This window comes from Astatotilapia calliptera, chromosome 18 (genome assembly GCF_964374335.1).
Source record: "Astatotilapia calliptera chromosome 18, fAstCal68.1, whole genome shotgun sequence".
Taxonomy (NCBI): domain Eukaryota; kingdom Metazoa; phylum Chordata; class Actinopteri; order Cichliformes; family Cichlidae; genus Astatotilapia; species Astatotilapia calliptera.
In genome coordinates this window covers 28,073,809-28,099,666 of record NC_137439.1, presented here as the reverse complement: position 1 = coordinate 28,099,666, position 25,858 = coordinate 28,073,809, and the positions used below count along the sequence as shown (strand labels likewise).

The following is a 25,858-nucleotide window of genomic DNA, read 5'->3' as shown; positions in this document are numbered from 1 at the left end:
CTAACAACAGAAAGGCTACAGTTCCACACACCGGCCTAAAGAGATTTCATGGCGATCACCATAGCGATTCTGCTTTAGAAACATGAGCAGGCAGAAATAAAGGCTGCAAGACTGACTGCTTACATCTGCCTTTATTACATGTTGAAGATCAACCTTTCGCTACTGGGCTTTGAATAGTATTAAGCAGCAATTTTTTTAATTAAAAGATATTTTCAACAAGATATAATCAGATAACTAAGAGCAACTCATCGTGTACAGATCTCCTGTCTTAATGTGGGACATTACACGTAAGCTTTACATTTATCGTTGGAAACTGAAATTGGCCGGGCCGCGCTATGAATTCTGGGATATGGTGGGCCACAAAGGACACACCCGACCGATCCTTCAAATTCGGGGAAATGAAGGACGCATTTGAAGTAGTCGACGGATTGGGACAGCCTTCGTCACCTGGCTGTGACGTAATCGGCCATCAAATGCAGCCTCCGAAGGATGCAGCCTACATTTGGGACACAGCTCTTGTGTCCTCTTTCTTTCAGCTTTTGTCATCCCTCAGATTACATTTATTACACATTAACCTTACTTTTCTCCCTTAAAGACACAACAACTGTATCTTTAGCTAGCAAAAACACTGCTTGCTAATCTGTACAGGAACCATTTGAGTGGATGCCAATATTTTTTGAGCTGTTTGGAATTACTTGTCATACTTACATGTTTTTTTTAATTACCTCATTTATGCTTGCCCCTCCTCTGTTACACTTTTTTTACGTGTTTATGTTACTCAGCTTTTGCAGCATGAATGTCTGACAGGAACAAGAAAGTGTGCAGGCTTGTCCACAGCATCAGTGGGGAAAAACCACTGGCAGAACAGCTGTATTAGCTTTAAAGCATCTTGTTTTAAACTGCCCTTAATGAATGAAGGTGTTGGCAAGAGTTGCAGCTGATTCGCGCAAGACGAGAAGCTCTGTTTGTTTTATTATCCATCTTCTACCTGTCCATAAGAAAAGAAATTTGCACATTTCCACCCAGAATTTACTGTTTGTATACATTTCACAGTCACAGAATTCTATACAAAACTCCTATAATTGATCTGAGATAGTTTTTAAATATATTAACATTTAATTAGTAGCATAAGTTTAACAGATTTCATACCATAAAGTCATTTTCAGACCTGCTATCACATGTTGTCAGTTATTGAGATCTGTGAAAATGAAAAAAAATAAATGAACAATTAAAGTCGTTGCGCCAGAAAGTTTGGTGCTCACAATAGATTTCACGGTCTACCTTTCCTGCTCTGCTGCGTTTGCTACGTCGTTACAATGAGCGAGCATAAACCGATAAACCAGAACTCAAACAGTTCACTGTACACGACTTTCTCAACGAGACAGAATGCAAACAAACGTCAACAATCTTGATCCAAATACAGCACTTGTCAAAACTTCTACAACATAAAACATTACATTAAGCCTGACACCATTTGGACAGAAATCATTGATGTATGCACCCAAAAAGGCACAAACATCGATGAACGTAGGTCTGATGAAAAAGACACTGCATAAAATTTAAAAAACAAAAACAAAAGAAAACTCAAAAAACCAGCAACAAAAAAGTGCTCCCACTCATGGCGTGTGTTAAAACATTTAAATATCTTTCAGTAGCAGTTTGCGGGCTACTGAAAATATGTCTTAAACCATGACTAAATCAACACAAAAACTGAAAATAAATACACAAAGAAATTGAGAAACAGGGGCAGACGAGATGAGCGAGGCGCTGTGGTTTCTGTCGGTTTGATCGTCTGAGAGATTAAGAGCACGATGGCCTCAGTACACAGAGCTGCTGCTGCTGTTGTTCATTTCCATGTAAAGAAACTCTGTGGTGGAGATCAGTGAGACTGTGTTAGAGGTGACTAAATAGATTATGAGTCAACATAGACATTTTAAATGAGTTTACGGGTGTGCTTTTGCCTCCGTGGGTGAATGGGCCCTGTGTGTAAGCAGGGAAAAATATGCGCATGTGTGTATTTGTGTGTCATACCTTCGCCCAAGCTGTTTCGTACTTGTGTTTTGTCCAGGGGATCTGTGAGCGGGGCTATTCCAACTACAGCAGTCCTCCTGTAGCCTTCTATTAGTGCCTCCAGAGTCCTAAATGTTGGTGATCTGGCTGTTGAATCCTGCTAATCAAAGAAACAATCCCACATACACAAAACTATAAATGCCCGCCTTATGTTGTGTTTGTGTGTGTGTGTGATCTATATCTGTGTGTACCCCCACCTGAAGGCACCAGCCATCGGCAGAGCGTAGGAGCCTGTAGGTGTGAACAAACGGTGCTTTCCTGTAAAAAACAACAACACAAAAAACGACAATTCTTAAGTCCGAATGACTTTCTTTAAAATCTGGTGTATCTGAAAGTGCATATCTGAAAGAGACACAAAATGTGGTTTGGGGTGGAGGATGATTCAGTGATTTAAGATGTGTGTTTCACAACCTGAAACGAGTTGCCAGAGCAAATCTGATTGATGTGTATAGTCATATTTTCCTTTTTTTGTTGCTTATCGTATTATCACCCTGCAAAACAAAGGTTGCAGTCTGAATTATTGTGTCACGGCATGTGGCAAATATATTTTTAATAGAGGGCGTTGTTAAAGGCTTATTGTATTGTGCACTTCTGACACGTACACATGTACCACATGTACTCAGCTTTTGTTACATTTCTACATACGCAGTATGGGACACCAGCCACACTGCAGAGAACAGCCCAGTCTGGACTACATTTATGCTGGCTGCCTGTATAAGAGAGCTACCAGCATTACTAAGGACTCAATGTCACGGCCTGTGACCCGGCATTTTGAATTCACTTTTTATTTTTTGATTTGTTATATGATATTGAATATATGCTTAGTTCTGGTGTTGCCATTATTAGTTAGGATTTAGTTGAGTTTTATTCTAGTTTAGGTTCCCATCTATGTCCCCTTCTGTGAGTCTGTTCTTGTCTTCTGTGCTAGTTGTCATGTCTACGTCTCTCAGTGTTTCCTGTTTTATTTTGAAAGTCTTGTTTCTATGTTTACTGTGTTTAATGTACCTTACCCTGTTGTGTCATGATGTTCAATTGTGTCAGCTGTTTTCCCCATATGTTTCCACTTCCCCTAATCACCTCTGTGTGTATTTGGTCTTTGTGTTTTCTTTTAGTCATCGTCGGGTCATCTGTATTCCTTCATCATGTATTCTGCTCAGGTCGTGTTCAGGTTTCATGTTCTTGTACATCATATTTTCTCGCACGTCCCTGTTTAATGCTCGTGTCAGTTATCATCAGTGTTGGTCAAGTTACTTGAAAAAAGTAATCAGTAATTGATTACTTCCCCCAAAAAGTAATCCCGTACTTTACTGATTACTTATTTTCAAAAGTAATTAATTACTTAGTTACTTTTTAAAAACACAATTTACAACCTGAATAGGTGATAAAGCAATAGATCTTTCAGCCCAATTCTACTTTTTCTACATAATCCATCATACAAAATGTAATCAAATGGAAAAGTCTCTTTTTAAAACTTGTTTTATTAGTTTTAGTCTTTTAACTTTATGCATCAAGCAAAAATGTAATTATATGCAACATTCTCTGACTGGAAGAAATTTGTTTAAATATTTAAACCTATTTTCTGCACATTCCAGCACATAAAATTAAATATTTTTTGTGTTTACACTCACTCTTTCAAATAGATGCAAGTAAAACACAGCAGAAAATAAATAAAGTCAAAGACTAGCGGTCCTTTTGCTCTATTTTCACCTGTAAAGCAGGAGTGGGGTAGGTGGAGGTTTACCCTGGTGTAGGTGTGCCGCGGCGGTCAGTGGAAGAATCCGCGAGTTTCTCTGTGAATTTCCCATTACGTGGTAGCGCACTCAGTGCTTGCTTGGAAGTTTAGGGGTTTTTTCGCTGTAAAAAGAAGTTTTCTTCCCACGCACAACGGACACTAATGTTTTTGTCACTTTTTATGGAATCAAACTCAAAGTAAGGTCAGTACTTCCACGCTTTAAACGCTGCATGCTCATACTCTCTCCCGCACTCGATATGTCATCCATTGTTGATCTGCACGCAGCTGTTGCCATGAATGTCGCACTTGCTTACGTCACTGTCGTGAGACATTCTCGCAAAAAAATCACGGTTTTAGTAACGCAGTAACGCAGCGTTCCTACGGGAAAGTAACGGTAATCTAATTACCGTTTTTGCAATAGCAATCCCTTACTTTACTCGTTACTTGAAAAAAGTAATCGGATTACAGTAACACGTTACAAGTAACGCGTTACTGCCCATCTCTGGTTATCATAGTTATCACAGATTGGTCATAGTTCAGTTTTTCCAGTTTGGGTTTTACTTTAGTTTTTGCCCTGCTCGCCTCTGATTTGTTTTGTTCTTCGTGTTTAATCAGTCTGGCTCATTTTTTTTTTAAAGACACAGTTCTGTCTCCTTCCCTGTCTGCACTTGGGTCCACTTCATCATCACACCGCTGTGCCCTGCCGTGACACTCAGTGTCTCAGATTTGGCAAAAGATTGCTGTATTTTTGTTTGTTTGTTTGTTTGTTCGTGGGGTTTTTTTGTTTTTTTAAAAGGCTCTAACAAAACTGCAAAAGTACTACATAATAGCAGTTATAATTTCACTGGAGATTATGAAATTTTTCATTTCATTACACAGTGGGACTTAAGTCGTGGTTATAATCAAGATAAGATTAAATAAATAAATTGATTTAATAATATTTTTTTATTATCAATAATCCAGGTACTTTTATTTATCCAGGTAATTTTATTTATGCTACATTTAGCATAAAATAAAATAACATAAAATATTAGAAATGTTCTATTTAAATGCAACATTTATCAAATGACGTAGTGTCACAAAATGTCGAGTGTAACAAGCATCGTTTTAACAGTTTTAGAAAAATGGTCAATTATTTCCTACTTACATAGTGGGGCTGCAGGCTGCATCCTAACTATTCTAAATAAGCATTATTTTTGGTGTACTCTATTCTGCGTAGTGTTCTGTTGTTTAGTAGGAAATTACTATTTCTAATTTTTAATATACAGCATGGAAAAATATGAAATTTTAAAAGACTGAAGACGAGGGAGGACACAACCTTTCAGTCTGTGACTCCAAGGACCTCTAGAACAGTTCATTATTCCAGGTCAGTTAAGCTGACTCAGTGGAGCTTTCTAAAAAACAGTTAAAAACTTTTTTGTTTAATCGGGACTCCTGTTGATGTTCTTTTATTGTGTATGTTTTTCTTTTCTTCTGTTTTAACCTAGTTCTCTATCGATATTGATTGTGTTTTCATTGTTGTGCAGCGCTCTGTGACTCTCATGTCTGTGAAAAGCACACTACAAATAAGCTTTACTTACCTTGTTACACTCTCTAAAAGCTTTCCTTACCTTTAAACACATATCACTGAAATGCATAACAACCAGCAGCCCAAAAACCCAGTGTAAGAAACGGGGATTAAGATACTCGATAATAGACCCCACACCCCCTAAAAATACTGAGTCATTACAACAACTGAGAAAACGACAACTGAGCATTTCTCCTTTAATCTAAAATATCAGAACCAGACTCCGAGATTGTAGATTTATATTGCTTCATTTTGTTTTTCACAGAGCATTTGCACATTTCAGTCTAGTTGTGTGAAAATGTGTCCCAGTTGTGGGACTACGGCTTTTCTGTGTGCACGCTTGTCTACACGCACTCCCAGTGTCTGTGTGAGTTTTTTCTGGTTTTTTTTTTTCTTGTAAACCAATCCAACAGTAATCATTAATTATAATAAGTAAAGCATCATTTGTGTAGTTTTTATTTTAAAATACCAAGAAGGTATTTGTTACAGCGTAATTAGTATCTCCTCAGTTGTTACTCCCTTGTATCTGCAGTGTGAAATACAAAGTTAATATCACAGCGCTCTGTATATGTACTCATAAATACATACATAATTAAATCAAAAATATCCTAGTAAACTCATAAGTTTGCACAACTACAAGAAAACTGGCACTTTGGGTCACACTTGTACCGCTCCTCCGGCAGCTCACCTCACACACAGACAGTAGGCCCCCCGCACTGTGCTGCTGTCTCTCAGTAGAAAGCTGCCATCATACCCGAATCTCTCCAGCAGCCGCTCTGTGTCCTGACTTCCAATACTCCCATAGTAAATTGACTGTACCAGCCTCCCCTCAGTCTCCATGTTGGCTCAGTGGCAGAAACCCATCTGAGCCTTTTTTGCCAAAGTGCAGCAGACACCAGCAGCAGAGGAGTGTGTGAAAGGCTATGAGGCAGGAAAAGCCTTTCTGGTTTTCACACTTTTGTGTCATGCAGCTGCACTTCGCACGTTCTTGCACTTTTTTTAACCCGAATCATGCCTTTTATCTGTTGAAAAGCGAAAGTTTGTTTTCTCCTTTGCTGTTCGGCCCCTTTCGAATTGTTGTTCTTGTTCTGCAAGTCACAAAAGAGAGAAACAGAGGAAAATACTAATCAGCCGTGTTCCACCGCTTTAGGAGTATTTCTAATGCTACTGTATATACAAATGAAATGAACTGACACACATGTGTGCATGTGCAAGAGCCACAACTGGGACTGAAAGAAAAAACATTTAAGCAGACAGTTTATATATGTCTGAAAATATATAAACCACACACATAAACCACACACGTATGCATACAGAGGTTCAAACTCAAAATCTCAATCACAGGTGTGGTTTGGCACTACCATGTTTATTTGTGGAAAAAAACTTAAAAATGGAGCTGAAGTGAAGAAACGCTTCGAAGAAATGTTCCTAATAACATTAAACAGCAGCATGAAGGAGCATCCTAGCTATACCGATTAGCACAAACAACAGCACAGCAACACAACTGTAATAGATCCAGTAACTCTATTAAGAGTAATGACCTTAACTTTTTCATGAAACGTGGTGTAAATCAGCTGTATATCACCACACGTTTTTTTGGACGTTTATCTTATAATAATCACGCATAGTTAATTATGTCAAAGAACAGAATGGGACTCACCAAGCACTTTAAATGTGTGAACCTGATTAGCTTCATTGGCCCCTTTTTCACTCCAGATTTGAGCATTTTCCTTGTTGGATTTTCCCGTTTTTATATTTAAAAAACTTATCGCCTGTATATACTCCCATGTTAGTTGCTTTTATTGTTTTAACGCTCCCCTTTAACGATAATAATCGAAACATCTATAAAGAAAAAAAAAAGCAGCAGCAAAAGGGATTTGTCGGGTTTACTGCATGTCATAACTATCTCCACCAGATGTCGCTGGTGTCGCACTAAGGAACAGCAGCCACCATTAAACCGCTGGAGAAGAAGTCAATTTCTTCGTTTATTTCCCCTCGCCTCACTGGGCGTGACTGCTTCTGGACTTCTTCTGGGCAAATATGATTAACCGTAAAAATTTGACCCGTTGAATCGACTGTGTTGTTCCGCCTCAGACTGAAAAACATAAAGCAGCCACATAAAACTGTGCAACCCGCATTTCAGCTGCAGCATTCAGGTTTGCACCACATCACAGGGAGGAGGACCTTCACGTTTGAAGCCTGTGTGGGAACTGGAGGAGATGGTTTCAGTGGTTGATGTGGACCGGTGTTGTGCCAAAAACTGACTTCCGGTTCTTGGCAAGAAGTAGCTGCCCATATTTGAAGTGTCACAAATAACACGTTGGCATGTAATATGTGAAATATATGTCAAATGTGACCCTCGTGAATGCTATGAAGTCTCCTTGGGCCACAAACAACATTTCTGTCACAAGGTAGAAGCCCCAATCAGTTTTTAGCAAAGTGATTTTTATTTATCTTTTATTTATACAGTCTAAAAGTCTGGTTGACATTTTTTTAAATGTGTTTTTAAGAGTAATCTGGCCAAGAGGGCTTTTCTACTCTACCTGAGCGCGCTATAGAATAGAATAGAATAGAATTCAACTTTATTGTCATTGCACATGCACAGGTACAGGGCAACGAAATGCAGTTTGCATCCATCCAGAAGTGCTTTAGTGATATAGATATATTACAATATATATGTGAGTATATTACAGAAATGGGTCTATTATGGTCAGTGTTGGGACTAACGCGTTATTAAGTAACGCGTTACAGTAACTACGTTATTATTGTGGTAACGAGCACGGTAACTAGTTATTATGCCAAAATCAGGAACACGTTACTCGTTACTGGGATTTAGATAGGGTCGTTACTCGTTACTTCGTGTGGTGGCTATCGCGGAGCTTCCACAGATTCAGTAACATTAGCAAGTGGTGGAGGCCCGCAGGTGGATGAAGGAAAAGGGACGCAGAAGGAAAAGAGACCCGAGGCGGCCGCCGGTCCAAGTGTGAACTGAACTTCAGGTAAGAAGTTATGACCTGCAGTCTCTCTGGGTCAGATATAAACCAAGTTTAGTTGGAGTTTATTTTCGTTATTCTGACTTTTTCCGTACTGCGTGCTAGCTAGCATGACGGAGTTTCTATACAGCTGGGTGGGTGCTATGAAGTTAATGATGTTGAACTTTATTTTGTTCATAAGTTATTAGAGTTGCCAACCGTCCCGTCTGGTATTCAGAGAAAATATTACGCGTTTCTTATTGAGGTGAAAAGGAACAGTTTGTCCCGTAATTCAGTTACAATGAAAAAGACACAAAGCTGGATTTATTCTGTGTTTACGCTGCACAGCTGCCTCTTCTTCTTTCATTCTCCCCCCTCCCTCTCCCGTTTCTACTTCAGTCATGAAAACTGATCAATGATCAGCTGATCGGCTTTTCTCTCTTGTTTGTTTATCGCTCACTTTGCGCCGAAAGAGGAAACCAGTGGATGTCGCGCTAGACAACAGCAGCACGTTTAAGCTTGATCAGCTGTTGTTAGAATTTATTTAATATTAATTTCTAGTATCAGCTGATGTTTGCTGGAGCCACAGCTGCAAAAAAGCTGCTGGTCATGATATGGTTTGGTTATCTGGTGAGAGGGAAACATGAAGATGAAACCAGGAGATGTCCTTACTGAATCATCAGAGCTGAACAGGTGATGGAGAAGCAGGTTTACCCTTTAGGTGACATGAATGAGTTGAAGGGAAGTTATGAACTGTTTCTGAGAGACAAATAACCCCAGGATCCTTTTTTAGGTAGCTGACAGCTGGTAACTGTGCAGGGGCGGGTCTCAAAGTGTTGCCAGGGGGGCAGGTAGGGCATTAACAGGGAGAGGTGGACACAAGGAAATACTTTTCTTTCTTATTCTCATTTAAAATGTCTAGCTTTTAAAAAATAATTATCTGAATCTTACAACAAACGATTGATAGATTGATGCATATATACCATCAAAACAGTGTACATCACTGTCACAACAGCGTTTGTTTTCATTCAAAGGCTTTATGATTTTTCCTATAATGGTGGGCCGGTCTCTAGTCAAAATGCCCGGGCCAATTTTCTGTCCCAGTCCAGCCCTGTATGCAGCTCATCTGCAGTCTGGTGTTACCTACATCTTCCTATTCAGAAGGCAGAATTTCTGAGTTCTGAGTACAATCGAAAGCACCACGACTGCAGTTTTTGTGTTGGAAGTAAAAGGCGCACATGACTCTGTGACGTAGGCTAGAATCATGGCAGCAGTCAATGACGGTCCAGGTGTGGGATTTCTCTCGTGGAAATATGCACATTATCTTTTCCTTTCTATTGGTAGGTGGCACAGTGCACTTGTGGCAAGTAAGCAAGCTAGAAGACTGGCAAAGTTATGGAAGCAACACATTAACAAGAGAATTCGGAGTAAAACCAAAGTTACTTTCCCTAGTAACTAGTTACTTTGAAAGTAACGAGTAACTTGAAGTAACTGAGTTACTTTTGAGAGAAGTAACTAGTAATGTAACTAAGTTACTATTTTAAAGTAACTTACCCAACACTGATTATGGTATGTTATAATGTACACGGTATGAAGTTTGTTGTGAATATTCTATAACTATAAGTATGTACAGGCTGTAGTGAGTACAAGCTTTGTACAGGATATGAACAGGATATAAATATGAAAAACTATACAGAATATGAAATAAATAACTTTACAGAAATCTGAGATATACAGTTAAACAGAAATGGGAACTATGCAAGTTGTAAACAGTTGTAGGGTTAAAAATTATCGAATGTACAGAATGATTATTTACACAGAGCTATACAGTAGTGCAGTTAAGATAAGTGAGGGTGTAGATAGTTTCTACAGAGGCTATATAAAGTGCTATACAACTTGCCTTCTATGTAAGTGCTTTCTATCTAACATTCATACTCCTATGGATGCATCACATAACAACTTGGGCTTCGATGTCTTGCCCAATGAAATTTGGCATGTAGACTGGAATCGAACCACCAACTTTCCAATTAGTAGATGTTCTACTTCCTGAGCTACAGCCACCTCTACATTATGATTTCTAAAAACATCATAATGCTGAAAAAAAGCTTAATAATTTTGAGCTGTCATCATCACCTGATTCAAACAGCAGATAAGCATCACCAGTCCTCTCACCGCAGCCTGTAGCACACATCAAAGAACAGCAAGCATACGGAGTGATTGTTGGATACGTCATATTAAAGATGCTAATGTTTTTGTTTTTCATTTAAACTGTAATTACAGCAAACAGTACAGTGGTTAGAACTGCTGGCTCATGGCAAAAAGGTTCTGGGTTTGAATCCAGCTGGGGCCTTTTGTGTGCAGTTTGCATGTTCTCCCCATCTCTGCGTTGGTTCTTTCAGCCCTGTGATAGATCCAGTGTGCACCCCACCATTTACCTAATGACAGAAAATAAATGGATGGATTTGTCTTTTATTTATATAGCACCAATTCACAACAGTTTCCTTAAGATGCTTTACTGGTCAAAAAAATGAATTTCCTGGGTTTTTTTTTTTTTTTGGGGGGGGGGGGATTGTCTCATTGTTTCCCCTCTGGTGCACCTGTTGTTAATTTCATTAACCTCGAAGCAGCTGAAACTGATTAACAACCCTCTGAAGCAGCAGTAAAGCAAGATGTTCTTGGACCTTATTGGAGGTGGGCATGTCACTAGCATGTGCATGATGTGCATGCACATGCTAGTGACAAAGAACCACCTGTATATTTTCATCTCATTTTAATTCACTTTTGCATACATTTGTTTCAGCCGCTGAATTCACTCAGCTCATGTTGGTGAAATATTTTCCTGCAGTTTGCACTCCTCACTTTCTATGGGTCACCAGAAGAGCACATGCATTATATATATACTGAATATATTTTCTTCACTGCTTGTTACAAGTAAAAATGACATCGGGTCCAGTGGGATAATGACTCAATATTTTTTTCCAATCTCCTCTTTATGTGTGCTCCCAAAGTCCCCACAGTCCCCGTCTGTCCCAGAAGATATGTGAATCGTCTCAAAATAATCCACTGTCAGTGGCATCCTAAAAAAAAATCATCTCATTGTTATCTTCCTGTCAGACTCTTCCCATCAATGACTGTCTTTGTCAAAACTCCTACAGATATCTTCCTAAATCCCATCAGGGGTAATTATATGTAAATCCATCTCTCATTTCACTTTGTGGTGCTGTGTGAGTTGTGCATGGCACATGTTTATCATTTAGAAAATATTTTTCAGTATTTTATTACTTTACACATATTATGGCATTTAACATGTTCATGGGGTTTAAAACAGAGAAAAAAGAGAAACCTGCCATCGCCTGACGTGAATACTTTAAAATAATGCCTGGTAAAAAATCCACTACCTAGGACCACCGGATGAGTATTTGGACTCTTGCTGAATCAGCAACATGTCAGATGGTACAGACCTCACTTTCACCTTTTCCTGTTTAGATTACCCATGTACTGGACGGCTACAGCGTGCATATCTGCACTCTCTGGAGGGTTTGTGAGTGATAGAGAGATTTTTAAGGCTGTCATACCTCTCCTGTCCCCAGCATGGCTGTCATGATTAGCAAGCATTTCCCAGTAGAAGAAGAAGAAACTTCACTAGCCAGCCTCTCAACCTGAAAGAGCCAGGTGCCAGTGGAGACGTTATTTAGGAGGTTCCAAGAAAACAACCCCCTCGCTCTCAAGCAGCCCGGATTAGTTGTTTACAACTGCTTTTACCTCCTGTGCTACGAGTGGTCTCCTGGCCACAAAGTAGAAACAGGAAATCTGTATGTGGTTTCTAACCACAGTCTTATTTTCATTCGCTACTCATATCTCAGGCCCAGACTCAGAGCCTCACTCACATTAAAGCATAAATATAAACACATTAGAAAAAAGTAGTTTTTACTTCGCATGCATGTGTCAACACACAGGGCGCACAGCTGACAGCAGAGCCATCATAAAGCACACGCTTATGAAACAAATAGAATAAAAGATTAAAAGAGCAGGTGGTGGCTGTCGGCTGCTCTGTGCTGGCGTCGTCCTGAGTGCACTGATACCCGAGTTTGAGATAAACCTGGATCCATTAATATCACTTTTGATTAAGTACAGTTTGAATTTGGCAAATTACAAACCAAGTCTCTCTCTAAAGTCTTTACCATCCATTTTTTAAGTCAATTTGCAGATTTGGGGTGGAATTTCTTTTTTCTTCTGATGTTTTGTCTGCCATCTAGTGGGGGCCTTAAAAATAAAGTTCTGTCTGGGTACTCCGTCTTCCTCCCTTCCTTCCTTTCTTTAATTGTTTTTCCAGTTTACTGGTGAGAGAGAATATCAAACAAAAATCCAGAAAAACACAAGTTATAAAATACAAAGATTTGTATCCTGTCGCAAGTGGCAGCATATATCTAATCAAGCACTCTGACTGCACTTTAATACTATTTTATGTACGTATATACACATTCCAGAGAGAAAAGACTAGCAGCTAGCAGCTCTACCCCTCAGCCTCCTGGTAGATGCAAACTATGTTATTAATTTAATAATTAAAATCCTACGTCTCTCCTTGGTTTGTCTACACCAACCTCCTGCCCAGCTGGGTCATGACAATACTGCATCAGCCTTTCACGGTTGAGGGTTAAAAACTATTGTTTTATTTAGATTTTACTTCTGTACATCTTTTAAAGTTATGGCTTAAAATAGAAAAAGAGCTCAAATGACCTAAGACACCAAATAAACTAATGTTCCCTTGCCCAGCTGCCAGCTGTTTTTAGCTTAGACAGGAAGAGAACACTTATTCGTCATGTGAACTACAGCTTTCCATTTCTGTATTTCCGTTTTGACAATGACTCATAAGGTGCCCATTTTTTATTACAATCAACTGAAAGTTAAGACTGAAAAATGTGCAAAAAACCGGAAAGACTTCAAAAGACTTTTTTCAAATATTATAATATACAATTTTTAAAAAATAAAGCCCACTGTGCTTAGATATAAAGCCCTCATCCTTCAGATTAAGTTCTGAAGTTAAGCTATTTTAAGTATATACACGGACACAGAACACAAAGTGCTCCTCATTCACTTCCTCCTCTTCCTTTTTCTTTGGCCATTAGAGAGTTGATGGTTTGCAGCTCTGCAGAGAACCTCTCATTAAGATCTTTGTTGGTTTGCAGGAACCCTCCCAGACTCTTCAGCCGCTCTGTGTCCTAAAGAAGCAGTCAGCAGAAGTCATGAAACATACTCCTTTTATGCATTATGTGTAAAATGCATAAACAGAAATGAAGGAAGGCCTTCGTTCCTTTTCCCACCTGTGTCTGGCTATCAGTATCCTCATCAGCAGCATGCAGCAGCTCCTGCAGCATCTCTTCTAGCAACTCAGCTTCCCATTGGCCGACGTCAGCACCAGACTCCTTATGGCTGACAAAATCAGCCTCTAATCCATCGCCCAAGCCACCAGAATCCATTTGATCCAAACCAGACACATATATTGACAAATTGAGGGTCAGCATCTAGGAAGAAAAAAATACACAGAAACTGTTACAGAACACAAACACACGCAGACAATAGTTCGCTTCTATTGCAGGGCATTTCCAGCGGTGGCGCTACACAAACACGCTTACCTCGTCTATTTTGTTTCCAACTGTTGCCATCTCAGGTACGTGTCTGAACTGATTCACAAAGTGGTTCAGAGCGGTCCAGTAGTGTTGCATCCAATCATCTGTCACACGGTACTCAGAAGAATGCATCAGCTCGTTCCTGCATCGGATCACCTGGAAGTAAACGAACACGTTACAGAGTACCGGTTAAAACTATCATCACACCCTTTCAAATCAATCTGACCAGCCATAGCAGGAATACAACTCTGGAAAATTATAAGACAACAACTGAATGAAATTGGAAAAAAGTATAAAGTTTTTACATGACTAACAGAAAACGTGAAAAGTGCCCGTTTGAACAAAAATCAGTGAGTACCTCTCTGACCAGTTTTGGATCCACGAATGAGAAATACGTGCAGTAGTTGATCAGGTTAAGCAGAGCAGGGGCGTCGCATTTATCCGCACCCTTCACCTTCGCCTGACCTCGTGGCATGAAGGCCTGCAGACAGAGAGAGAGAGAAAGGGGCTGCCATTAGCTCCATGCACTCTGCATCTTTCTACAAAATGCAATGTTTACATTTTTTTTTTACTTTTAAAGTCAATTGTTGTTATTACATAGTACTTCAAGATATAACAAGAATAATGTTGTTAAGCAGCTCCAATCCAACGAATGGTTTGCAAAGACATTGAAACTCACCATCTTCTCTTTGCTCTGGTGGCTCCTGACTGCAGACTTTGACAGTGATGTGTAATCTCTGACGAGCTGCAAGTTCAGTTACAAAAATGCCTTTTTGACTGTAAATTTCAAGTTCCTATGAACAGCTGCCCAATGCAAAAATCCATGTCAGAACTTTTACCTCCTAATGTGGTCATAAACTAACAAGAAAACATCAGGCAGGACATGTTCATCACAGACAAAAGAGCCTGTGTGACGCTCGGAAAGAATTCCTGATGCCTTCAGTGATCACCGGCTACATGTATAATTACTATGGTGAACTGTCTGCAGTACAGCGGCAAACTTTGGCTATGTGTCAGAAAATAAAACCATTTATCAAACAACTTCAAATCCTTTGTCTAAGCTGGAGCAAAAGTGCATTTTACTACAAAAGCAAATCAATAAAGCTGATTTCCTGTACATTCAAAGGGGTGAAATAGAGAAAACAGCACACAATACATTTATCAAACTTCTTAAATTAAATCTGAAAGCCTGCACTTCAGCAACATTAGAACTGTGTCATTGTTAAACACTTTATGAGTCTGTATGTTTTTGCCCTGCGCTGGCACAGTTATTATAACTTTGTATTTTCTAATTAGTTTTCGGGGGGGGGGGTTTCATTTCGAAGTTTTGCTTTGAAGTCACTTTCATTTCAGTTACTTTCCGTTTCGCTTTTTATTGTTTGAAAATGCTTAGAGTTTTAGTTGTCATTAGTTTCAGTTTCTAGTCCTTTTAATTATTTAATAAGCTGACTAAGTCTTGTTAACATCAGGAATCTCACAAACACATCCAGCAAAGCCTCATCAGGGAAGTTGTGATAAGATTTTTTTAAGCCAAACTAACCAAAAAATAAAGCTTCCTCTATATTTTTTATTTTTATCTTAGTTAGCAGGTCAAAGTTCCACCAAGACTCAATTTTATTTTACTTACTTTTTTTTAAGTCACGCTTTTCACACAGTTTTAGTTTTTTGTTTACTTTTAAGTTTTACTGTTAGATACCAGAAACATGCACCTCACAGATTCTGCTGCTCTTTCTAAGTTGGGGCAGCAGCTCATATTACAGCTGCGTCTCATAACGCTGGCTTTGTTATGTGCTTCCTACCTTTGCCACCTCCCAGTGGTCTGTCCTCCAGTATGGAGGGAAACAGTTGTCCCAGTTGACTGTAACATCAGGCTGCCTGTGGTGTCTCAGGATCGCCTTCTGCCACTCTGAACACACCTTGCATCCCGACAGCTACACAAACATAAACATACTTGCTGTTTAAAACCTATGTGAGTTAGTGCGACAACAACAACAACAACAATAATAAAAATAAGCTGAAGATCTACTGAGAGCACACGGCCTATAATAAAGGTGGCAATAAGCTCGTTGTGGTTGATCACCTGCCACAGGTAAGGGCATTTAAGTGGCACCAGCTCATTAAATGACGAAGCACACCTTATTCCCTCTAGGTTTACATGAATCCCTGCACGGGCTCCGGAGCACAGCGCTTTGATTAAGCAGATCTCCGTGGAAAGCCCTCATGTGTCGGTCGGTAAACGGGAGGAGGCCATCCTTCAGTATGAGCAGACAGCGTCCCGCTTTCAGCCAGTTTGTGTACTCTCTGTCGTTCAGACGAGCCGCCAGCTCCGCGCGGACCATCTTCAACTTTCTTCCTGTACACGACACAGAAGCAGCGCGAGTTCGCCTTCGTCATTAGCGCCGCCCACTTTGTGCAAACAAGCCACTGGCCGCAAGATGGCGCCATTTACTTTGCTACTGCTAACCTAGCGGCTTTCAAGAAATATGGCTCTATTCAAAGGTCCTAAAGTGCTGTGTTTTAGGAATAGGTGTTGTGATTTATCCGTGTGTCTGTCACACAGAGTTCAAATGCCTGCAGAGAACTACTGGGAGGGACTTGAGAGCATGCTGGGGTGTGGACTGCTTTCTGGCAGACATTTGTTTGTCCAGAGTTATAGTGTGAGGGTTTAAAAGAGCCAAAGCTACTCCTGCGCAACAATTAGTGGAATGAGCTGTCACATTTTATCTAAAAGGAGCTCATTTGTGCATTTCTTTCTCCCCCTTAAAGGTTCCCATTGATCCTGTTGGGTTGGTAGCTTTTACTGATACAGATGCAAAGATTAAAGGCTGACTCATGAGCACTGCAGCTGATGCTTCATGACAGAGTCGAGATTATTACTGATGATAGCCCATAGAAACATAACAGCAGCAGCTCCACGCACAGCAGCATTACAGGAGCGAAAAATAGGTTGAGCTGACGAGTAAGAAGCTGTAGTTTGATCAAATCATGGGGACAGCTATTTAAAAATGCATTCTAAATGTAAAAAGATGATAAATATTTGACGTTACAGGGCCAATTTATCCTCATTACAAATAAATAATGAATGCATCATAGGAGCAAACATATTTTGCCAGGTATTTGGATGAACAAGATGGGATTTCTACTGCCACCTTAATGTCCTTTGATGTTAGTGCCTTGAAGCACCAACTGCAGCAGTATGAGAAGCTGAGGAAGAACAGTCCTCGTTTACAGTGCGATCAAGTCAGCATTAGCAGGTCGAACGGGTGATGCTGAAGTAAGTTTTGATCACTCTCTATTCCAGTGTGTTTCGCACTTTGTGTTGCTTTGTTTTCAACTAAGCACCAAGGCTTAGTTAAGTTTACACACCAAAAACAAAAGATCGTGACTGGGTTAAAACGTACACATTAAAAATACAGTTTTTAACACTGCACCACTAGATGTCAGTAGATTGTTGATTGCAGGTGACTGAATTGTTTTCTTACTACTACAATTGCAAGTAGGCCTACATAATCCTAGCTACGTAGATGCTGTAGGACATGGCGGGTCCACAAACTGGAGCCCATACCTGAGCCCCGTGCATTTTCTTCTGTTTTCTTTTCTGTATTTTTAATGTCCAAGTGTCCATATGTGACGAGTTGGTGGAGAGAGTCTCATCGATGACATAATATGGTACAGCAATGGAAACTTTGTGCATATCTGAGGGATGCTTGAAGCTTTGACACAGTATTTAAAACCTTATGAGTGAGAATAGATTGACACTAAGATACTTTTATTTATTTCTTTGCAGTTACACTAAATCAAGTTGCTTTCACAAATTTTAGTCTTTAATCGCTGAGACTTAAAAGCAAACTGTAAAGGCAACATTGACTACCAAACAGATTAAACAACTGAGTTAACAAGTCTGTGCCTATATTTACCTATTTACCCATAATGAATGCGTGGTGAATGTTTGCTCTCCTGTAAGCTTTGCTTTGGTCTCCTTTGCAGAGAGGAGTAGCTGGCTCTGAAGCTGCTGCATGACCTGCTTTGTTCACTAGCGAGTTTCCAACTGTGTGGGGGCTTTTTCACCAAAACTGTCTGGCCAGTGCATCTAAAAAAATACACATACTGATGATAGCTTGCAAGAGCTATAGACTGTAAATAAAAGGTGCATGTTGCCTCTTGCTGAAAAGTGCAACTAATGATTAAAGTCTTTTAAACTTCTAAAATTAACTAAAGCTTGCAGGAGATAAAAACAAACAGACTTTGTACTGATGATATCAACTAAAGTTGAACTAAAGCTAGACTGCACTTTAATATAACATCCAATTAGTACCACAACATGAAAGTCAGGTAATCCTTTATTTAACTAGGCAACACAATGAAAAACTTTCTTTTTTACAAGTCTCCTGAGGAAACAGTGGAAGGGATCAACTGTTAAAACAGTGCTCCATTTGTGGTGAAGGTTTTAGTTCAAATTTGCAGAGCATTATTATAAATGGTACTTTTAAAGCTGCAGTCTTTCTGATGGCCACCAGGGGGCATTGGATGAAGAAAGAAATCTCTTTCAGGGCTTTGGAGCGTGATGTCACGGGGGTGGGCGTGGAAAGGATTTTGGCCCGATCCGCCATTTTGGGGGTCTAGCGCAAGTGAAAAGGGAGCGAAGTCACACACAACAGCCATGGTTCGTATTTGCTGTGTGGTCGGCTGCAATGTTCGATCGCACGACCGGCAAGAGAATAAGCTTGAAAAGGGTTTATCTTTTCATTCTTTCCCAACCTGGAAGCAACATGAGGCAGCTCGTGTATCGATGTTACCAAACGAAGGCGTCTAGTCTGGATAGCAGCTGTGAGACGAGCTGATATCCAGTTCTCTTCCATCTCCAAATATCTGTTGGTGCTCCAGACATTTTCATTCCGGTAAGTTCTAAATATGTTCATATCACTTTTTATAGCCTATTAGTTTTATTTTCGATGCGCTCTGAGCTCATAGCAAATTAGAACAAACATCCTACTGAGTGATTTTGCAGAACTACCTTCTATTTATAGAGTTGCTAATTATTTGGCATTATTGCAGCAAATTTCATCCATGAAATGGATGAAACATCGTGACTGGGTTCCAGCACTACACAAGGGACCTGCTTCAAACATACCACCATGCCAATCAGATTACTTCTTCCATGTGAGGGTGAAGAGGTGACTCTCCTGGATAAGATGGTGAAGGTTTGCTGCGTTTGTTGAACAGTGTGATAATAAAACCAGGGAAAATGAAACCTGCTCCTGTTAAATATTCTTAACTCATTCACTGCCAGCCATTGGCATTGAATGAGTTAAACCCATTGACTCATTCACTGCCATTGACGGCTATAGACGTCAATGGCAGTGAATGAGTTAAGTATTGTGCTGTTAAAATTGCTGTATTTTTTCAAAAGATACAGTAAATAAAGTAATGTTAGTAGTGGGTGATATCATGTAAACACTCATGATTTTGTGTAAACATTTTGTCATTTGTAAACTATAAATGACATGGATTCTACATTGTAACTGATGTGATGTTCTAATAAGGTGGTTTTAATAAAAAAAAAACTGGCAAAAATTAGTTTGTTTGTTTATTCAACTTTTGAACAGTGGGACTCAGTCAGTACATATTCAGTAAATGCAAATTATTTACACAGCAGTGCACTACAGGCACAAATCTAGACCCCTAGATAAAAGATTATGGGTCATTCCCACAACCCACAGCTTTACTGTGTTCCAGCAAAGTATCCAATAGCAGTGACAACTCCTCCACAGTAGCAGGTGGGATTTTTCTGTTTTGAGGACGGCTCCTTTTCCCTGTCACTACAGACGGTCTGTTTATGTTTTGATTGAGAGCCTTTTTTTGGGCAGCTGAAGAGGAGAAGTCTATCTTATGGCCAACCTCTGGCTGTATCTTGGTCATATTACCCAGCAAAACCCAGTATGCAGGTTCATCTGTAACAGTCCTTGTGCCACAGATCAACACTGTTGCTTCGAAATTAAACAGAAGAGCAGCGACATGGCTGCAGGTCTCCGCGACTCCGGCCATACAGGTGCAGTGGGCGGCTTCAACCTCCCCTGTGATGCTCACAGTGACCCATGGCTGCAATGCTGGTTCATTCAGTCTTTGAGAGTGCAGGACCTGAAACACACACAGACAAAGTTCATTTAAAGACAAGAACTATGAGCCAAGGCCGAGGTAAATGTGTTTTATCTACTTTATCATAAATGTAACAAAGTGTTTAGAAAGTTTGCACATACATGTCATTTTTCATTTCTTTATGTGTCCATCTATAGAACGCTGCATGTTCTATTCTAAATCTGCCTGTTCTCTGTCAGAAACCTGCCTGCAGAAAATGAACCTAAAGTATGTAATGCAAGGATGTCATCACTTTAGAGATGGAGAAAGCATAAAGTGACAATTATGAATCACTTAATATGATAAGGAGATTCTGCAGGTCATTAATCGATGTATAAAACTAAAATAAAATGTATTTTTAGTGACACAGGATACAAACATGGAAGCAAGATGTATAATTAGAATTATTTATAATAAATATGAATAAATCATTGCAATTTCTTTAACCATAAAGAACAACAAACCTTCAGGACAGTGTCTCATCAATGCACTGAACTCACTATGTTATCCCTCTAACAGCCTCCACATGTTCTCACTGTAATTTCCCCTCATGAATGAATTTATGCTGCACTAATGTGAATGTTTGCAGGGAAATCAAACGCATTCACTCGCAGTACTCGAGCTGACTTACCTTTGTTTGAATGACGACTTGTACGCGCTGACTCCACAGACAAGGTCAGGCTACGTCAGTAGCGGTTGGTCTTCAGGGTTTCTACTCCACGGCCGTATGTCATACGGGTCCACATTTCCAATGCACGCTCTTTTCTGCAAGTACCGCTGCTTCGCCTCTGGACGCAATCGGTCTCTATACAGTTCATTCTCTTTTGAGAGGCTCTTAAGCATCTTTCTTGTAGTCGTTGTTCCAACACAGTGTGTTTGTGTTGATTCGTAGACCCCGAAAATGGCGCTGCGCTCCCACTTGACCCCTGTTTCAATCCAGGGGGTCAGTGTTGACATTGTGGAGGACTATAAATACCTTGGAGTACACATTGACAATAAACTGGACTGGGCTAAAAACACCACAGCACTTTACAGGAAGGGCCAGAGTCGTCTCTATTTTTTGAGGCGACTGAGGTCCTTCAACATCTGCCAGAAAATGCTGAGGATTTTCTATGAGTCTGTGGTGGCCAGTGCGATCCTCTATGCTGTTGCATGCTGGGGGAGCAGGCTGAGGGTCGCAGATGCCAACAGACTTAATAAACTGATCCGTAAGGCCAGCAATGTTGTGGGGATGGAGCTGGACTCCTTCAAGGTGGTGTCGGAGAGGCGGATGCTGTCCAAGATAAAGACAATGTTGGATAACACCTCCCACCCACTCCATGACATGCTGGTCAGTCACAGGAGCTCGTTCAGTGAGAGACTGAGATTACCGAAAAGCACCACTGAACGACACAGGAAATCTTTCCTGCCTGTGGCCATCTCCCTGTACAACGCATCCACTTAACACACTGTTTGCTGCTACAACTACACATGTTTCTTTTCCAAATATTTATTTATAAGTGACTTATGTATGTATGTATGTATGTATATATATGTATATATTGTACTATTCTTAGTTAGCGTATTGTCTGTCTTGTCTTAATGTTGGTTTAAAATGGAGCACTGTAACAAAAAATAATTTCCCCCAGGGATCAATAAAGTATTCTGATTCTGATTCTGATTCTGATAATGCATTGCAGCGTGACGTCAACTCCAAAGCCCTATAGAAGTGAGTGAGAACGCAACCTTACTTCTCCCTTCATTTATGACTCGAGTAAACATTTTCCTGATGACTTTACAATCTCAATATAGTCTCAAGCATTATTTAATATAGTCTGATGTTTATTTTGTCAATTATGTATATGTATTTATAGTAAAAACAAAAGCAAGAACACAGGATATGACCATAGGCAATATAAAAACATTGGAGTAGTTTCATAGTTTCCAGGTTGGGAGAATGAAGCCAGTGAAACTGCATGCTTGTGGAATAATGAGTTGTCAACCGTAAGTCATGAGCCAATGAGCATTGACCTTCTCATCACATATGGGTTTTTGTTATTGTTGTTTTGTTTTCTAACCAAGATGCTTACAGCATAACATGTTCAGTTTCAAAATACCAAGATGATGACATGCTCAACAAAATCCAACAAAACAATAAAGTTGTAGAATAAAACAAAACAAATAACAGCACAGTAAGGAGACAAAGTGGGTTTCCTACGACAAGCTACACTTTTTCCCAGTTAGACTTTCAATTGAAAATCTAATTTTTCCAGCTTTATATCTGACAAGATGACGACATCGATACCATATCTAGCTCTAAGCAGGTCAGATCATCTTATACCTATGTGTAACGTATTACCAAGTGTGATTCCATAATGTGCTGGAGCTGCTACATTGTGCCAGTCCCTTATGAGAGGTGGCATCAGCAAGCTGCTACATCTGCTGCCTGAAAAAAGCAAGACTTGGATACCCAGAAGAGCCTGGCCAGCAGCTGCATGCGCTGACGTCCCTGAGGCTGCTGCTGGAGGTGTTCATCAGGGAGGAGCTGACAGATACCATGTATCAACTGAGACTTGGGGCTTGCTGGGGGAAAGAAACTTCTAACCCCTTGCTATTTCAAGCCTGAGCAGTACGGAGAAACATCCTGTGTCAAAAGAAAATACTCCCAAAAACACTTGTGCTTAACATTGCACCTTCCGTTTTTTAGAAATATTGTGATTTCTGGTGATGTGTTTCCCCACACTACTGTAAATAACTGTCCAAACTCAGACATCATCACCATATTTTGAGCCAAGTTGTGGTTTCACACCATAGTATTTTTTTTTCCTATTCTCTTTAGCTATCTAGAGCTTCTGCAGCATCAACAGCAAATGTCAGCTTTTACCATTAGTATTAAAGGAAAATAAGCTAATTTTTCAAAAACTGGCAATCGATATTGTATTTATGTAAGGGGTAATTGTAGAAATGACTAAGATGCTGGTTTACCAAACAATCAGTTTATTCATATTCAGTTGAGGTTTATTACAAACAGAAATATGAGCTGACTGCAGACCAAGGGGGAAAAAAATAAATTAAAAACTGAAACTTGTCTCAAGCACAAGTGAATAGATTGCCATGAAACTTTGAAATAAGTAGGTCACCACATGGAGCATTTATCAACCTAATTTACTGAATCATTTCTGGTTCCAACAAGATTGCACTGTAGCATGCAAGAGTCGACTAACACAAAGCTCTGCTTTCATATTACAGGAAAATCAGATCCAAGAGCAAAAATGCCAGGGACACTCCAAATGAGAAGTGTATCGGGAAAAAAAACATCACTGGTTTGTCAGTTGCTACACTATTTTGACTAGGGTGACCAAATCCTGGCAAGCTAACTGTGCGGCAGAGAATATGTTTGTGTGGGGAAGTTTGCTAATGCTCAGAAGCATTTAGAATGTAAAATAAATATGTGAATCCGGACATACTATAGGCATAAACAGAAGCAAAAATTTTACTGTAGTCTTCTTTCTGTCATCTAGGTTTTTTGTCCCAATAACCTTTAAAACTGTTGTTATTTCACTTGCTGTTGTGGCTCGTAGTTGGGTCAGTTGGGTTTCAGTGGGGGTGCATCCAGCAACGGTCACGTCTCTTTCTGAGATGCTGGTTTCTTGTGAGATGCTGACAAAAACATTAAAAAAAGAAAGAACGAAAACTCTCGGAGAATCGACCTCCACCAGTTTCAACCACTTTCAACAAGTTTCAGTTTTCACTGTATGTGTGTTCCTTTTATTTGGGGTATTTTCTTTTTCATTTGTGTATTGTGACTTTCTGGTAGCTTGCAATTTCCACTGTGGGTATAGCGTAGGCAGCAAATACAGTGAAATCTTAACCTGCAGGAAACCCTTGATGACTGGCTTTCTTCACACCCATTAGATACAAGGCAGACTTTAGAAAAAGTACCTGTTTTTCAGGGTTGATTTTTGAAAACTAGAGCCAGTAAAATGTGGAACATTGTATCAATATGTGGGACAGGTGTACTAGGGATTAAAAAAAAAATGCTGTACAGTCCCACACCAGGTCACTCTAGTCCAGACTTTAACAAAAAAATCAAAGACAACTATACTCTCACCATCAGCTTCTGGAAGAGGCTATTTCTTTAAACCAGGAATGAAGCTGAACTGCAGCAGAGCGTCCTTAAGAAGATATTGTAGTTTGGTCAACTATAATTAGAAGACTAAAGACTGAAGTTAGAAAACATAGTTCAAATGACTTTGCAAGTCAAAACAAGAATTAGTCGGAGAGCGTAAACCTCCACCAAGGCAGTTCAGTCTCTGGGCAGTATTTACTTTTCAGGGAATAGCATTCAAATTTGTATACATTCATTTTTTTTTTGTCCTTTTTAAATGGTAAATGGCCTGTATTTATATAGCGCTTTACTAGTCCCTAAGGACCCCAAAGCGCTTTACATATCCAGTCATCCACCCATTCACACACACATTCACACACTGGTGATGGCAAGCTACATTGTAGCCACAGCCACCCTGGGGCGCACTGACAGAGGCGAGGCTGCCGGATACTGGCGCCACCGGGCCCTCTGACCACCACCAGTAGGTCAGAGGGCCTACTGGTGGTGGTTTAAATGTACTTTAAAAGTGTGTAGTGGAGTAAAAGAAGTGCAATGTGCAGGCTTTTGTTAATTGCCCTGCTTAAACCCTTTTCAATATATTTAGCATAAATATATTGCATTAATTTCATTATTTAGAAAAATTCACTTCAAGTGAAAGACATTTTTGACTAAAATTTTTTTTAGCCTTCCCCCCTTGAAAGAAAGGGTGGTCAGAGGTCAAATGGGACATTGGATGCAAACTATAATGTGATATTTAAAACCCTATACCAGTATTATCTGAGTCAAATTTGAAGCAAAGTTTATCAATAAAAGACATCTTAAGAAAGTTTGGCCTTATTTGAATTTAAAGAAGAGGTCGGAGGTCCAAAGTAATGTGATCTTTAGAATCCCCACATTAGTGATGGGATTCCCGGCTCTTTTTAGAGAACCGGCTCTTTCGGCCTGGCTCACTAAAAAGACCTAGCTCTTTCGGCTCCGAACCGGCTCTTCAGGTTGTTTTGTTGCTTTAATTAATTAACAGTAATATAAAATTATGCACAAAAGGAATTACTAATGTAAAAAAAAAGTGGTTTTATTTATATATGTTTATATGTGGTGGCCCCTAGAGACAAAGCACGTACAAACTCCAAAACACATTCTTAGAGTTAACTGAACTTCCAAAACAGAGCTACCTAGATTATTTGTAATTACAAATAATGGCAGCAAGAAGCATAGTTTAGCTCGATATAGCATTAGCAGAATTCATTCAAAACTGTTTGAGCTATACAGACAGAATAACAAGCACGCATGTAAATACTATTAACGCATAATCTCCTCAGCGGATGTAAGTACTTGTAGTTTAATACTGTCAGACGGCATATTACTACACAAAAATACCAACTAAATATCAGTACCTAGCAAGTTTGTTATGAATATGTTAGCATGCTAGTGATGTTAGCTGTTAGCCTAATTAAAGCCCCACAGCAATACAAGCATACATGACTGTAGACTCTAATGACTTTGCTCTATGTCCTTTTCAGACTCAGGAAAGAAATGAAAGACAAACAACTCAGAAAATTCTTTTTTTTTCTTTTTTGTTGTTAGAGGATTTGATTGCTCCTGTCCTTAGTTACTAACAGGAGGTGATTGACTGCCTCCTGCCTAGTGCATGCTGGGATATGCTCTAGC

At 39.7% G+C, this 25,858-nt stretch overlaps 2 protein-coding genes and 1 long non-coding RNA gene across 5 annotated transcripts; 1 reads left to right on the top strand and 2 right to left on the bottom strand.

Annotated features, from left to right (window-relative positions):
• Positions 1-950: 950 nt before the first annotated feature.
• LOC113010930 (SH2 domain-containing protein 1A-like) lies at positions 951-6,350 on the bottom strand. 2 transcript variants are annotated; one of them, XM_026150218.2, is made up of 4 exons: positions 6,058-6,350; positions 2,268-2,328; positions 2,032-2,170; positions 951-1,867 (listed from the first exon to the last, which is right to left on the bottom strand). In XM_026150218.2, the coding sequence occupies exons 1-4, from the start codon at positions 6,207-6,209 to the stop codon at positions 1,818-1,820; spliced, it is 402 nt and encodes a 133-aa protein (XP_026006003.2). In that variant the 5' UTR covers positions 6,210-6,350; the 3' UTR covers positions 951-1,817. The 2 variants fall into 2 exon arrangements, with proteins under 2 accessions (XP_026006003.2, XP_026006004.2); XM_026150219.2 differs by having other exon boundaries at positions 2,032-2,167; positions 6,058-6,349.
• Positions 6,351-12,988: 6,638 nt separating this feature from the next.
• On the bottom strand, positions 12,989-16,346 carry LOC113011286 (uncharacterized protein CXorf38). 2 transcript variants are annotated; one of them, XM_026150760.2, is made up of 7 exons: positions 16,104-16,341; positions 15,768-15,899; positions 14,648-14,713; positions 14,327-14,449; positions 13,975-14,124; positions 13,663-13,863; positions 12,989-13,560 (listed from the first exon to the last, which is right to left on the bottom strand). In XM_026150760.2, the coding sequence occupies exons 1-7, from the start codon at positions 16,305-16,307 to the stop codon at positions 13,429-13,431; spliced, it is 1,008 nt and encodes a 335-aa protein (XP_026006545.1). In that variant the 5' UTR covers positions 16,308-16,341; the 3' UTR covers positions 12,989-13,428. The 2 variants fall into 2 exon arrangements, with proteins under 2 accessions (XP_026006545.1, XP_026006546.1); XM_026150761.2 differs by lacking the exon at positions 14,648-14,713 and having other exon boundaries at positions 16,104-16,346.
• Positions 16,347-18,576: 2,230 nt separating this feature from the next.
• Positions 18,577-19,542, top strand: LOC145422027 (uncharacterized). Its single transcript, XR_013903403.1, has 2 exons — positions 18,577-18,866; positions 19,024-19,542. It is a non-coding gene; the product is annotated as an uncharacterized LOC145422027 (long non-coding RNA).
• The last annotated feature ends 6,316 nt before the right edge of the window (positions 19,543-25,858 follow it).